Here is a 15,677-nt window from a genome sequence, read left to right on the forward strand (position 1 = left end):
GCATAGTTTTTATCATCCTTATAATTTGCATCATGTGCAGTGTTACACTTTGGACCGCCATCGTGCTTAATTATGAAAATACTTGCTAAGTTCCCAATGAAGGTTTCCAATAAACAAGCACACAGCTGAAGTACCCTCTTTGTACCCTCCCCCCCCCCTTTTTTTTTTCCCCCCAGTGTTTCTCCTTAGCTTCTAAGAGCTAGTCAAGAATGTATGTTTATACCTTAAAAATACTTGATCTGAGCACTCAATGTTTTACAGAAGAGTGGTAGGACAAATGTGATGGAAAGGCCTTGCCAAATAATACATTGTGAAGGATTAGGCAGATAAGGAATTTGGTCACTGCACAAGAAAGGCAGAAAATGTGCAGAGACAAGGTAGGGACATAAACCAGTATAAGAACAGATTGTTCCAGCTCACGTGGCCAGTGTGTCTTGGGGGTGCCATCTTACCTGAGGAGATTGAAAGGCTGAACAGGAGAATGAAGTTGTATGTTCAATCTTTCTTCTGGTAACTGTATTTTCTAAGCAGGAATTGTCCATTGACTTCTAGGTTCTGTTTGTGCTGTTGTATCATGGGTGGAGTCGGGGCAGATTAAGTCTCACAGCAGACCCTGACAGGGAAAAGATTTATGAGAATTTGAGTTGGCCTAATACTGCTTCGATTGACAGTTCTCTCCAAAATGCTTTAAGTGTTTGTGGCAATTCCACACATTTAATTTCTAGGAAATACTTTTTCATGTGACTAATTTTTTTTTTTTTTTTTTTTGTGAAAACATACCTCCTCACGAAGAATGAATGTAGAATAAAGTTCAGCCAACCTAAGGACACTTTTCTGAAGGCTTTTTGCCACAATTACTTTTGGAGGGAGCTGCAGAGGTGCATGCAAAGCTGAGTTAATTTTTAAACAAATGGATGCAAAACTTCCCACCCTGTGATTGTGCTGTTTGATGCTGTCAGTTGCAGCATAGTCATAGATCAGAATTTTTACATGCTGATTAACTCATTCTTCTCTGGCAGACTTTGAAGTAAGAAAGGCTGCTGCAAAAGCAAATGCAGAGGAACGTGGCTAGGAATACAAAATGGGGTATGGCACTAGTTACCTCCTTACATGGGAGGATGTTGCAGAGGTAACCAAACAAATGAGAAAGCTGATGTTAGAAAAACTGTATTAGTGAGTGCTGACAAGAGCTGCAGTAGGGATACAGGTGGAAAAAAGTCTGCTAATGTTGATCAGGCATCAAAGGTTAAAATGAATTTATTTTAAAAAAAATCTTACAGCTGTAGCTTGCTGGTTTTTTTAAACAGGAAACTACTACCATCTTGCTATTTGTGAGAAAGCCGCAACTTGCTGTTTGCGAAGTTGTCAAAGCCACTGTTTGATCCCTTTGTTTTAGCAAGTTTTACACACTGTAGTGAACAATTTAAAGTTGATATAATGCTCTTTGATCAGTATAATCAACTCATCAGTAAAGTATACAGGTGGTGTTTAATAAAATTTAGCTTAGTGGTATTTTTTACTGAGAAGTCTAGATGCTAGCAAATGTGGGCCAAACTGATGGATTCTTAGTGATAATTTTACACGTTTTTTTTTCTTTAAGGGGGTGTGTATTTTGCTCTCTATACTGCCATTTCAAGACAAGCCTCAAGAATGTTCTCCAGTTGAAAAGGCAGCAATGCTTTTTTTTCCCATGTGAAAGCACCCCTTATATGCTTTCTAGAGAGCCTAAATATCCCACCCTTCCTTTCAAAGTATTGTTGTCTGTATAATGGGGGTTACTTGATCATATGCAAAATGTGAAAACAAAATGTGCCAGTTGCACAAGACTAAATGTAGTTGCTTCTAGAACTGGAATTAGTGGTGGCTGGTTCCATTTTGTTTTCAAAGCAGGGAACTGTCAGGTATCAGCATCATCTCTTTCAGAGCAGGTTCTTGTGGGTGTGAATGGTTCAGACAAAACACCACCATCCCTTAATTCTAGTATGAGCTTTAGTTTCATACAACGCTTGCCCAGTGTCTACCTGTGCCTAACTCTACAGGTCATTCTGTGTAGTTGGTTAAGTGTTGAATATGATGGGTATATTCTAAATTCAGGTGTTCTAAGATGTAACATTATTATTTGCAGAGGAAGGTACTAGCTGACTTGAACTCAGATGAGTAAGCCTGAAGAGATCCCTTATTACTCCTCAGTATGACCTCATATAACTGAAGAGCCTGAATTTCAACAAAATTCTATCAAATCAGTAGATCTGTTTGTTGCAAGTACCAAAAGAATGTCTCAAGATTGAACAGGTTGCAGATTTGACTCATGTTTAATTAGAGCTCAGCATTATGCTTTGCCTTGGAAACAGAGTAAGTAATATATTGAGCAACACCTGGTCGTAAAAAAGACATGTGCAGTCTGTTTTGGTTGAATGATGGAGTCTGGATGAAGCCTTGTTGCAGCTGGAAAGCTTAGTAATCTCTACTGAGGAAAAACATAAAAATGAAATTAAAAGCCTTTTTTTAATGCAAGATACCTGAAATGATTGGGATTATCGGTCACGTACATAGTCTGATCAGAAAATGAATTTTTGCGGCCACAAGACACAGTAACTAAACAGGGCATAAGTACCTTGTGAGGGCAAGGAGCTATGTGGATCCAGAAAGCAAGATAGCTGGAAAAAGGAGTCTGAAAAGGAAAACCCTTTGTGGACCAGGTATTGGCCAGAAATGATTTGGAACAGTGAAGCCAAAAACTGTGTTATATTTCATTCCTATTGTGTTCAAGAAAACAGGTTTTCACATGCGCTGTATGTAAATAACAGGATTGCATTGAGAAAATAAGATGCCATGTTTTCCTGCAGGAGTCTGTAAAACCTTACATGTCTTAGAAGTTTGGGTCAAGAGGAGACACTGATGGGAACAAGAAAACCGTGATAGCAGTATGAAAGCATATCTTTTAATGAGTGATAAACTGACTTTTTCTTGTTTTCAGGCTCCTAAATTTCTGCCCTCCAACCAGCAACAGGGCAAAAGACTACCATCATCTTGCATTTTGATGTTATGCTTTGGGCAGAGTATTGTCCTATTCTCTAGACAGAAGCTGAATAGAGCTTTTATTAAGCAGATAGTAGACAACAATTGAATATACCAAGTATGTAGCATATCCTGAAATACTTAGACTGGACAGCATCATTAAATGCTTTGTTGCATCTTCTGATTTTCTGAGTATTTGTCAGATCTTTAGGAATGGGGTTAAGCATTAATGTTGAGGAAAACATTACTCTGAAAAACAGTTCTTCGTGTTTGTAATGCAAAGAAAGAGGGAAAGACACTCAGCACTAATTTATTTATTTGTATTGTTGTTTGTTTTTCAGTGCACTGGAAAAGACTGGCTTTACTGCCTTAAGCGATCCTTTTGCTGGTCCTTTTGTAGACTACACCAGAAGTAGTAGAAGTCTGGAATAAAGAAAAAACCAAAACTTTGGTTGAACAGTGTAATTAGAGCTTCAGTGTCACAAATAAAAAGACCTCATGACTGGCTTACAGAACCTGTCCTTTACTGAAGCAACATTTACCCTTTGGTAGAAGACATATCTAGAAAATAAGCTGAATGTCCTTGTCAAGTCTGAACTACACAGTGCAAAAATATTCTTACACAAAAAGCACAACTTCTAAACAGGGGTTTAGGGATAACTTAAATGTATCTGGTGTTAGATGTGGCTTCCCCAACTCCAAGTTATCAGGGTTTTAGACAAGTGAGATAATTGTTCTCCAAAAGCAATAAATGATTGACACTATTACTTTTAGGGAGGCTGAGTGTCCTTTCTTCATTCATAGAGTAACTTACTTCTGGTTAGTCTCTGTTGAAGACGCACTCAGACATACATAACTGACACAGACATAAGTCAACTCAGGACAACTTCTGAGAATCAGAAATCATGATGTTTGACCATCCTATCTGTTTTACAAGTTTCACTACAAGAACTGTAGTTTCAGTAATCTTCCAAAGGTATGTTGCCATTTTGTTGATAAACTAGGATACTACTTGAAATCCAACCTCTTGTGTTTTGTTTTGTTTTTTTCCTTTGGTATGACTAAGGAAATAGAGTTTTGTAAGGAGTTGCAGCTCAATAGTTTTCTAAGAATGAAACAAAGTTAATACATGTTTCTATAAAGTTAAGTAGTAGGTGAAAAGTTTTATATATATTATTTTCTATTCTTGAGGCATAGGCACAGTGAATACAGTTGAAGACATAGCAGCTTGGGAATATTTCAGTCTCAACATTCCAGTCTTACAGCTATAAAACTGTGTGTCTGGGCCTAAGATGCAAGATCTACATTTCAAGTTTATCAAAAATACATGATGAAAAGTTTGTTCATTCAATTTTTGGATTAAACCTGCACAAAATTGTAGAAGATTATTTAGAGTGAATGAGAAAGTTATTGAATAATTTTGCTTTACTTTTAGATAAAGATTTTTTCTAAACTCAGAATTTTGCTCTTGTGGGTTTTTGTTGGTTGGTTTGTTGGTTTTTATAAACTAACCTGGATATTTGAGAACTCACCTCCACTAACTTTCCTCCACAAATCTCTGCAGTATGATGATAGTTGGGAAAATCAGCTACTATTTTCCCATCTTCCATTTTAACAGTTGCCTGTAATAGAGAAAGGTTTAATGTTCCCTGGGGCTACTGGCATTTATATTATCAGATACACTGTAAACATCTGTACACCTGATGCTTAAAGTTTTTACTTTTAAAAAGAGTAGTAGTTGTGTATTACACATGCAGCTTCATGAACAAGACTAAAATCCTTGCGCTTTAGTTCTTAAATGTTCACAATTTAAATAGAAAAATGTTCATCTAACAATATATGCAAGTTCCATATCTACACAACATTCATTCATAGCTCTAAAAATTACCTGACTACAGACTATGGTTCTCATTTAGTCCTTAAGGTTTTACGTGGTTCTCTTGTTTTGACAGTGAAGTAAAAGGCACGATTGTATCAGTTAATTTTGAAGTAGCATTCTCAGATACTACTAAACCTGCCTGCAAGCGGCAGTCACTGTGGACAAGTGACATGAATCTTCACCCTAGATCTGGGTTTCATACCTCTAACTACACTAGAATTCATCTCGCTCATGTTAAGTATAGGTGAACATGACTGCACAGTCTGCAGTCACACCTTCATACTATAATATGTGCCAACTGCTGTAAAAGCTGCTTCTGTATGGAAGTAGTATGTCAGGATGCTACTATGAAGATCACAAATACTACAGCAGCTCAGCTGACTGCCAAAATTAGTTATGTAGTTCCATCACAAAATCAATCTTGTCTGTATAACTAGTCAGTCTTGCCTATGCTTTTAGTAATAAAGACAGATGAGCCAGTCATTTATAGGAGAAAAAAGTAATTTGCAAAATGAAGAGATGAGTGGACAGGTTTTACCAGATACCAGGAAACCATCTTACTAGTTTATATATTGTTTAGTGACACTGTACTAAAAGGCAGTGGTTTCTCTGCTGAGGGTCATTTACCCTGCCTCCATCTTTGGCTCCTTAATAGGCTTTGGACTGCTGAAGTGCCCAGGGCCAAAGAGAAGAGAATGGAATTTGTAATATTTCAAAATGGTTAAGTTTGCAATAAATTGACCAAGTAGAATTGTGTCTTACTCTATCTGTCAGGTTTCACAATGATTTCTCAAAGCCAAAGACAAGGGTTTTTTCCTCTCGTAATCAGAAAGGTGTGACTAAAAAAGCATTTTGGAAATCATGCAATGCTATTGCTGTTCTCAGTTTGTCACAGCTCCCTGATGCAATTGCTGGTTTTCCTGTCTTTTCAATATGTATAAAGCGTTTATCCAGTAATCTATTGTAGGGTTCTGGACACCTCACAAATGCAGAGTTTAGCTGTCCCAAACTGTCTTATCCCTTTAAATAGATGAGAAATGAATAAGGTAAGTAAAGCAACCATTTTACAGCAGGTTTTGTATCTATATTTTGTCCATGAGAGGAGCAGATCGATATTGTGTAATCTTCCATCTCACTAGAGTTTGCTTAAGTTGGAAGTTGCTCTGTCCTTCCAATAGGAAGGAGGATACAGAGATCTTATTTTTTTCCCCTTCACTTTACACAGTCTTTTGTTTAAGACTCAGGCCCAGGTGACTTCAAAAGGTGAGCACTGCTGACAGGCATGGGCAGAACTAGGGACCACAGCACTCCCCTCAGAGTGTGCTGCAGTTGCTGTATGGTGCTGGACAATGACACAGCTGCCAACCAGCTCTTTAGAGTTTTAATGAGCATTATGTTTGCTTGAGCTGTGACACCAGTAGATGCTTGACACTCTACCCTTGTTCTTTATTAGTACATACAGTTTTGAAGCTCTAGCTCTCTTTAAAATCAGATTTAGATATTTTGCTAGGGGCATCAAGAAATTGGTAAAAAATCATATGTTTCTAAGCTATGACAGATGAAAAAATTTAAGGAAGATGTCCCTAAGACAGATTTGATTTTCACCCTAAATTAAAAAAACAGCTGAGACAGTGTAGAACTTAAGAGCTAAATTAATTTACCTTGAACTTTTTACCACCCATTGTCTCCATGTCTGCTTCCTTGCCAATTGTGAATGTGTTGGTTGTGGTGTGGCCTCCTGGGAAATGCTGTGTCCAGGTGAAGTCATTTCCATTCTGCACTACCTCAGTGACTATTTTGCAATTCCTTCCCATTTCAATCTTCTCACTGGGGAGACCTTAATAGAAACATACAGTTTATTGAATCTTATAGCCTACCAGCTGTATTTGAATTGAAGCATGCAAATAGTATGTTTGTTCTCAGACATTGATGTCTGAGCATCCGATTTGTTGGTTTTTTCTTTTTTTTTTACAGCAGTATCAAAGCTCTGAGTTTAAATTACTGGTATAAAGGAAGATACAGGTGCATCAGTGCATTTGCTAAAATACTGTTTTGGTCTTGCATTCTTTTCCCTGAGAAACAACACACTGAATAAATGTATAGATACAAAATACATATAAATATTTCCTTCTACTTAATCTACACATGCAGATGCATAGAATTTAAGGTGTAAGAACTTGTACCTTTGCTATATAGCTGCATATACCTATTTACTATTTGCTATTGCTTTTTAAATAAATGAACACAAGCACTGAACTTATGATCATAGCATGAAAACCGCTCTAAGAGCTTTTACCGGGTAATCTCTGAAACAGGTTTGCACAGTCTTCTGAAAGCATTCACAGAAACCTGGTCCTGTGTAAGATTTTGACAAGCATTTTCACACTAAATTTATACTCCCACCAATGAATACTAAGGACAGAAAAAGTGACCTTCACAATCATCATACTGCAAACATCTTGACCCTTCATTCTGCTGCCAGAAAGGAATACTACTTCTGTAGAACAGGACTTTTTCCTGTGGCTGATAATGCTGCTTAAAAGAATGAAAACTGAATCTCCTTGCTGAAGTGCAGAGCACTTCTACCAGTCTTAGCCCCCGTTGATCTCGGCACATTTCAGTAAAAAACCTTTTTTTTAAAACGAATTTTTTAACTAATTTATAACCTTTAAGACTTTTACACCCCAAGACATACTTACCAATCTTCTTCACAAAGTCATCATAGTTCTCATCGCCTTCGAATTCGTATTTGCCTGTAAATGCCATGTTGCCCTGGTGATGTGGCTGGTGGAGCAGAATAGCAGCTGGAACAAAGAAGAATGGGCAAGTGCAGATGGCTTGAGGCCCTCTTTTTTATAAACCAGCCCAAGCTGTTCAGCCCACACCCCTTGGAAATATACTTTTATGATCTATGTGAGTCACTAGCATGGATGCCATTGACCTGTATGAAAATCAAGGTTATAATTCAAGGTTATACATTCTTGACAATAATCTGGAGATCAGCAGAAATCAAGGACAAAATCTCGGTTTTCATTTTAGTGCATGTTTAAACAAAATGATATATTTTTACTTTCAAGGGTCCACTGATTTTGCATTTAGGATGGCATAATGGTAAAATATGTTCTAATGAAACAGGGAGAAAACGGCTTCAAAGCAGTGTCCCCAGATCACAGCCTTGCTTTATTTGGAAGCATACCCTGTACTAGTTAAAATATGAAAATAAGAAACAAGCTGCACAGATTCCTAAGTAATTCTGGTAGGATATGGGCAATGACAAGGTTCTAGGTAAATTACTGCACCTGCACATGTCTTACCTTATCTCCACACAGAAAAAAGAATTATGAAATATTTTACACTACTTGGATGTAAAGTACATGAGATTAGTCCGTGGCACCATGTTCCCATACCTTATTTAATATCAAGAGACAAATAGTGCTTTGTATTGCTTAGCAAGTATTCCCACAAAGTACAAAAAATATACTTATTTTGAAAAAGCAGAGCTCTGATTTATGTAAGATAACCATATGTTAAAAGTCAGGGAGTCTGCTGGGTAATTTAGAATGCATACAGGAGATGTCCTATGCCTAATGACTCCACTGCCACACACAGATAGCAGGGTAGGAAATTCCCAGCTGCTGTGTATTGGCATAGCTCCGCTGGCTGAGGATGCAGACCAACAATTTTTAATCCGAACAAAAACATTCCTAGGATTTATGTGAAAATAGTGTCATAGATTAGAATTTTATTTTAGTTAATTAAAGTAATAAAATTTTGGAAAGAACAGAAAATCTATTTTTTCCTTGGTTTCATAAAAGTCTGGAGAAATACGTAACAGCATTCAACAAGTTTTGCTATAGGCAAAGTGGGTCCCATTTCTTAAATGCAATTAATTTAATCCCACATGCTAATGCAAGAACATGTCTATTTAGAGTCAAGAAACTGATCAGAAGAACAGGAACATAGGCTGGGTGACTAAAAACATGGAAAACAAAGGTCCACTAAACTTCACCACTGTTCTCCTTGGTATACTTTCAAATTAATGTATTCTGTATAACCATTTCTGTGTGTCTAACTAATAGACTTATCCATACTCCACTCTGTCAGAGAACATGACAAACTTCAGTAATGGGATGAAACTTCAGTAAAAAATATCATAAATCATGATATATCATTACTGTAAAACTATACACATTCAAAGCATTGCTACATCTAACAGTTTTATTACCAGTAACATTGCCTCTGAATTCACACAGTTAGTGGTACACTCCCTCAGCCTGTGCTCTAAATCCTGCATGTTGGAGAGTGTAGTGTAGTTTGCAAGCTGTTCTACTGAGTTGAGACAGAATGGTGCCTCTTAGTGAATCCTGCATCCTATGGGTCCTCTCTCCTATGGTCACATACTGGCTGTGTCTTGATGTAGCCTCACAGATTTGGGACTGGATGTAGATTACCAGCATTAAATTCAAAAGAAGCTAGAAATAGGACAGCTTGTACCCAACTATTTTGTCACAGGATACCAGTGTGTACAATAACTCCTTAAATTAGTATCTGTTGGGGGGGGGGGTTTAAGGTTTTATTAAACTCAAATATATTTGCTATATATACATATATATTTAATGGCATATTACTTGTCAGGGTAAGTTGCAACTCAATGAAAAAAATCCTCTCTAATTTTTATTAATTTTTTATTTTACTTACTAAGCTGCTTTCTTTTATGCAAAGCCTCTGCTGTCCGTAAGTTATACAGCCCTTAAACCAATTACAGAATACACAGGGCATATGAGGTTTTTATAGGTAAATACTTCCTGTCTTAGGAAAATTTTTGCAGTTTCAAAACTTTTCCTTACAGGAGAAAAATGAGAGGTATTCCAGAATAACACAGTGACTGATGGGTGAAAAGTCTGAATCAAGTGAGAAGGGGACTTCTAATGGAAAAGAATTTTCTGACCAGAAAAAGCTTTAGAAAATTCTGAATCAGTTTTGTGGCAGATTATACCTGTGGACTGGAAAAGAGCTTGCCTCATGTTTATTAGTTGGGAATTTATATTATTTCTGGGGTTTTTTTACCTGTTTCCCCTTCTGAAGTCTGAGAGAAAGTAACTTCAAAATCTTACATCTTCTTATGAAAGAAAACATAAAACTTTCAAATGGAGATGTGATTTTTGCAGTTGACAAACATCCTTTTAAAACTATTTGTTTGGCTGTATGTTCCTGGCAGGAAAGCAGTTTTCTAGAACAGATGCAGAAAGTGAACAAGAGTGAAGCATAACAAAATCATGGTCAATTTGTAAAATAAAAATAGAACAAATGTCCTAGGAATTACTGCCTTCCCACCCCTAACCCTTCACTCTCCCCATATTTACTCTGCTTTAAATTGTACCATGCTGTGCAGTGGCTGACTATATTGTGCTGGAGTTCATGATGCCACAAAAGCCATACCATCTGCTGTCTGCATGCAATTAAAAGTATGTCTCCATACTTGAAATAGAAGAGAGCCATATACCTTCCCTCTGTGAACATTTTCTGTCCCCTGTGATTAGCATTCAAAACACAGGAGTGTGGGAGAAAAGTATGAAACTGGGGGTTTCTGTATCAATTACAAATACATAAGATTCAGAAAAGGAACAGAGAAACTTGTTTCACCACCAGAGTTGCCTTTGCACTTGATTTAAAAGTGTCTGTAAAATGATTCTGACTGTCCTGCAACCGTATTTGACACTTAGTTTTTTAATCAAAGCTCCTTCAGCTTAATCCCAAGATTGCTGAACTCAATGACCAATTGTGCAGGAGCAGACAACTGAAAAGGAAACTTTCTTTATCAGCTGGACCCAGATGCTTAGGCCCATCTATATAAAGAAAAACAGCATTAGCATGGAAAACAATGAAGTGGTTGCACATACATAGAAGCCTCAGTTCTTATTGCTCTGGTAAAGCTAAGTAGACACCAGTTAAGCTACAACAGTGTAAACTCTATGCCATTAATAGAGGCAAAACCCCTAGTAATTTCAGTCATACACAGATTCAAAAATACCATTTAGAGGAAAGTATCATCAAGCCTATTTCATACATGAGAAAGCTCAAACACTGAGAAAAAGTGACCTATCAGAGTTTATGATATAGTGAATGGATGATGCAGCCAGTAAGAAATCCTAAGTCCAGGCATTAACCCAGTGTCCAGAGGATGGCACATTAATTTAAACTTTCTTATAATAAACCAGCTGTTAGAAGCAAACAATGAGAGCTCTGAGCAACCATTTACTTTCAGTCACCCAGGGAATTTTACACTTGCTCCACTGATGGGCTGTGAGAATCTTTAGAGCTGCTTAGCACAACTGGCTGAGCAAGTCCCTAGTTAAGTATCTTGCTGTCTCCGTGTAGCTCTGTGTATACTGAAAGATAACCAGTGTCCAGCCCCAGCTGTGCTTTTGGAGAGTGGGTGACTGGTGAGACTGTCCTCAGGTTAGCCAAGCACTGAAGGCCTCTGTCTTGCACTTAGGCTCTCAGTGTTCCAGACAGACATGCACAACCCTGTGAAGAAGGTAAACGAACTCAAGCCATAAACTCTTCTGTTTACATAAAACTTATTGGAGGACAATACCACTGGTGTAGTAACACCACTTGGACCTTGGAAGATAGATCAAACTGGATAAGAAAAATACCACAGTTCTGTGAAACAGGAAAAAGATAATCAGATTATATGAACAGTACTTGAGCTTTTATATTCTCTCTCTCTCTCTCTAAAGATCAAATTATATTGATAGCTTGCTTGTGATGTGATATAAAAATGCTGACATCTACACAACTATACAATACTTAGAGCTTGCCTGCAGTGGGAATGTGGTGGGCATAGAGCTAGCATGTAGTACAGTAAATTACCAAAGAATAACTATTTGACTGGGTGGGTCACTCTTGCCACACACTAAGTATGAGTTTATTCACCTCCAAGGAGGTGTACACTACGCTGTACACATGAGAGTACCAGTGCAGGTTAGAAACATCCATCCAAACAATAAAGGTAAAGCTACACGGTGGTAATAATTCTGCTTGCTCTCCCTGGCTGCTCAGGATCCAAATCAGTTTACAACAAGTTTTGAGCAAATGTGCCATCATCTGTACCTGTCTGTGCAGAGGAGTTTTTAATGTGCATTGTGAATTTGCACCCATGTTTCTGCTCACTTATTCTGACATAAATCCTTATTTTCATTCCTGCCTTTTTTGTTATAAAATGTAATTAAATTTGATAGTGTATTAGAGAATGAAGAATTTAATTAAGAAGTCTTCCAAATACTGAGTCAGGACAATGTTTACTCCAAGAATAAAGGAATGGAGGCCCTCTTACTTTACTGAAGTTACAGTCACTTGCACAATTGCTAAGGTTAGTCATTCAAGTCCCTATCTCTTCAGCTGGTTTCAGCTAAAACCAGTATCCATTTAATGACCTTACACTTTGCATTTACAATATTTGTGATTTTTCTGCCTCTTCCGAGCTGTGAGCATGTGATGTTCCTTTTGAATACCTCTACAGCAGTGCTTCATCCTTGGTGGGCTGAATGGTGCAGAGAACTCCAGAATTATCCAGTTAAAAAAAGAATCAATTAAAACAAAATTATCTATGTCTATGTAAACATGTATTTTAAATACATTACGTGTATTTCATCCATTCCAACTACTACAATGTAGAGCCTGCACACTGCTGCAAACACCCTTGGTTATGTTATACTTTTGCTTAACAGAAGTCAGTTCAAACCCAACTGAATTAACAGCTATAACTGAGGTCAGTGGAAAAATAAAAGGTATTTCCCTGGCACAAGGTGAGAATCGGAACAGAGAAATGCAAAAGAATAAAAAGCTTCAGGTGTAAAAGCTGAAAACAGCTTTCAGAAAGTGGCCATTATCTTCAGTGTACTTGGCACCATCTATTATTTTCAATAGAGAAAGATGCAGCTGTTCTTTATGTAGGTCAAAAGAAAATATCATTATTCTATAGGAGACTGTCTGCCATCTGGTGGCCAACTGTCAGGGCCCGTGTGCCAGGCAGCATGTCCTACACCGAGCCCCCACCTCACCCGTGTAAACCCCTGACTTCAGTTATAGCATGCCAGCGTTTGCAGCTAGCCCTGTGCCACAGCTGAATCTCCAAGACAAACTGCCGATCCCTTCATTCTCTAACTGTAAAAAAAAAAAAAAAAAAAAAAAAAAAAAAAATCCCCCAAGCTGGTTATAATCATCTCAATAAGAGTCATGTTAAATGTATCATTTATCTTTACAAAATATATAAAAATATGTCAGTATTTATACAAGCAATTATCTTCATATGTTTCATTTTGGGACATAGTTCTAAATGAAGATGATTTCCTAAGCATTGCTTTATGGCATCACTGACATATCGTACAGTATTCGCCTTTGCTTAAACAGAAATACATTTGTATTGCGATCTTAGCAATCAGCAAGACACAGGACTGCTTCATACAGATTTAATTAAACATTATAGATCAGAGGCCAAATGCTGGCTCCCCTGAATTCAGTGGTAATCATCTACAGTTGAACTAACACTTTAACACAATTTATTGAATCTAACTTTATGTGCAAAAGCTATTTGCAGCAGACTGGCATTTGTGAAACCCACTGAGTGGATTCAGCTGTCACAGAGAAACACAAATAGGGTGTGCATGCTTAGATGGAGCAGCACTGTTTGCAGACAGAATGCAAGGAAATGGCATAACCTTATTTTATGAGGTCTAAGGTGTACTGGCTTTTTATACTGAATTTGTCTGAGTGGGAAAAGAAACCAAAAGAACCCAAAAACATACATACACACACAGTTGTGCTTACTGAACTTCGAAACCTCAGTCACTGATTTTTGATGACAAACATCAACACATAGTAAATCTCATATTTGAATATATATTCTCAGGACTATGGGCAGGAATCAAACTACTAGTTACAATGAGAAGTTATGCAGAAAAGCTCAACACTGTATTTGAATTTATCAGGATGAAGTGAGCTGCAACTGTGTGGTGTTGTAAACAGCATGAATAAAAGTTAGCGTGTCAAAGAAGTAAAACTCTAGCAGAAGCTTATACCCAAGGGAAAAGTTCATCTAAAGCAAGCAGTTAATTCCCTCTTTCTCCCAAGTCAGCTACCTCTGATATGCAAAACAGCTGAGTCTTCAAATGCTGGTAGGAACAGAGGGAACTTTCAGGAACCAAATCAAAGGCCTTGGATATCTTTACCTTCAGAATTTACTTGCCACAAAGTCATAAATATAACGCTTTTGCATTCTTTTTGTCATGTTGGAGTCACCCTGCCCTTGAATGTCTCCCAGCATGCTTTAAAGTTTATTAACCTTTCAGATGTGTTGTATAAAGCCAACTGAGATACACTCAAAAGACAAAATGGAGATAAGGAAAGTAATTCCATTAGTGAATGAACTAGGCTGAGTGACTATCTTTGAAGTGCTTTTAGAACTGGAATGCAATTGAACAAGGAGTACAGATGCAAAATAAAAGTAGGAACTCTCCAGTGAAAAAGAAAGTTACACTTAATGATTCTTTCAGAATGAAACTTGATCAGGAAAGCTTGTAAATTCTTAAAACAGCTGTATCTGGCAATTATTCAGCAACCTTCCATAGTACATGCCTAATGATTATTAATTCCTTTGGTATTCAGAGTAATCATTCATAATGAATTCAGAATGAACTCATTTGGTGTTAATGTAATGTGTAATTCCATGGGAGTCCTATTATAATGTTGCCTTATTAAGTACCCATTTAGAATAGTACTAGGTGTTACTATTCTAAACCCATAAGCAGTAGAAAGTAATTACCAACAAGATGCAGTTGAATTATTGAAAAGCTAATGCTTGTACAGAGTCTAAATATTTAACAGAAATGCACCAGCCAGCTCTACAGGACTTCTACAGGTGACACAGTACACTGGCCTTGCCCCAGACATGACATTCTGATGGGTAGGTTCTGCCTAACAAAAACAGGAAAGAAAGGATCCTACCAGAAGCTCGGAGATAGAAACATTTGCAGGGGAGGAAGGCACAGATCTTCCAAAAATCCAGTATTTTTGGGACTCCCTAAAAGGAAACTTGATTATTTCCTGCCAAAACACTCTTATCCCAAGGAAAACCTTTAGTCTGTTTGAATCTCCAGAAAGGTAGTTTCCAAAGAGCGAGATAATGAAGTGATTCATTTCAAGCTGTACAAGCTGGCATAGCTTCTGTAAGAAGCGTTTGGTTCTGGTGCCCCTGACTGGTGTTCCACATCTCCAAGTGCTACATCAGTGGAACTGCTGAGATCTGGCCTGGGCAACTAAACCCACAGAAAACTAAACCTAAGGAAAACAAAAAAAAAAAAAAAAAGAAAAAAGAAGTGCTTAGTTTTCAGGTGGTTTCATCAGTTTTCAGCTGATTTGGCTCTCTGAACTGTCTCAATTGCATGGTCAGGCCCTGCCAGTACAACAGGAGGTACAAGAGAGAGGAGAGGAAGATGAATGGCACCATCATCATCAACAACATGTAGCCCTTCCATTGGCCTAGTGGTGACTGCAAACCAGAGAGCAATTAGAGCAGCCTAAGGATATGACAGTGCTGCTTAAATTGTTCAAGTGATTCCTAGCTGTCCTTGAGCCACCTCCTACTTTGTGCTGGCACAACCATTTACGCAGTAGCATGGCAACCAGAGCACGGGCCTGATTTGAATTAAAAATTCCAAAGATAAAATAAAAAGGTATTTTTCAGCTGGATCAGTACTCTGATCCAGTTCTTCACATG

At 37.6% G+C, this 15,677-nt stretch overlaps 1 protein-coding gene across 9 annotated transcripts in view; it reads right to left on the bottom strand.

The window, feature by feature from the left end:
• Positions 1-15,677, bottom strand: part of FABP6 (fatty acid binding protein 6) — a 69,857-nt gene that overhangs the window by 20,147 nt on the left and 34,033 nt on the right. For 7 of the 9 annotated variants that reach the window (XM_029997612.2, XM_029997607.1, XM_029997606.2 and 4 more), the window contains exons 3-6: positions 7,597-7,701; positions 6,559-6,734; positions 4,551-4,640; positions 3,317-3,441 (exon numbers count right to left, since the gene is read on the bottom strand). In XM_029997612.2, coding sequence (XP_029853472.1) covers positions 3,388-3,441; positions 4,551-4,640; positions 6,559-6,734; positions 7,597-7,701 — 425 coding nt within the window. In that variant the 3' untranslated portion in view covers positions 3,317-3,387. Of the gene's footprint in view, positions 1-177; positions 614-3,316; positions 3,442-4,550; positions 4,641-6,558; positions 6,735-7,596; positions 7,702-15,677 lie in introns of those variants that run through there. The other 2 variants (XR_005931144.1, XM_041119378.1) reach the window with 2 other exon arrangements.

This window comes from Aquila chrysaetos, chromosome 22 (assembly GCF_900496995.4).
Source record: "Aquila chrysaetos chrysaetos chromosome 22, bAquChr1.4, whole genome shotgun sequence".
Lineage (NCBI taxonomy): Eukaryota > Metazoa > Chordata > Aves > Accipitriformes > Accipitridae > Aquila > Aquila chrysaetos.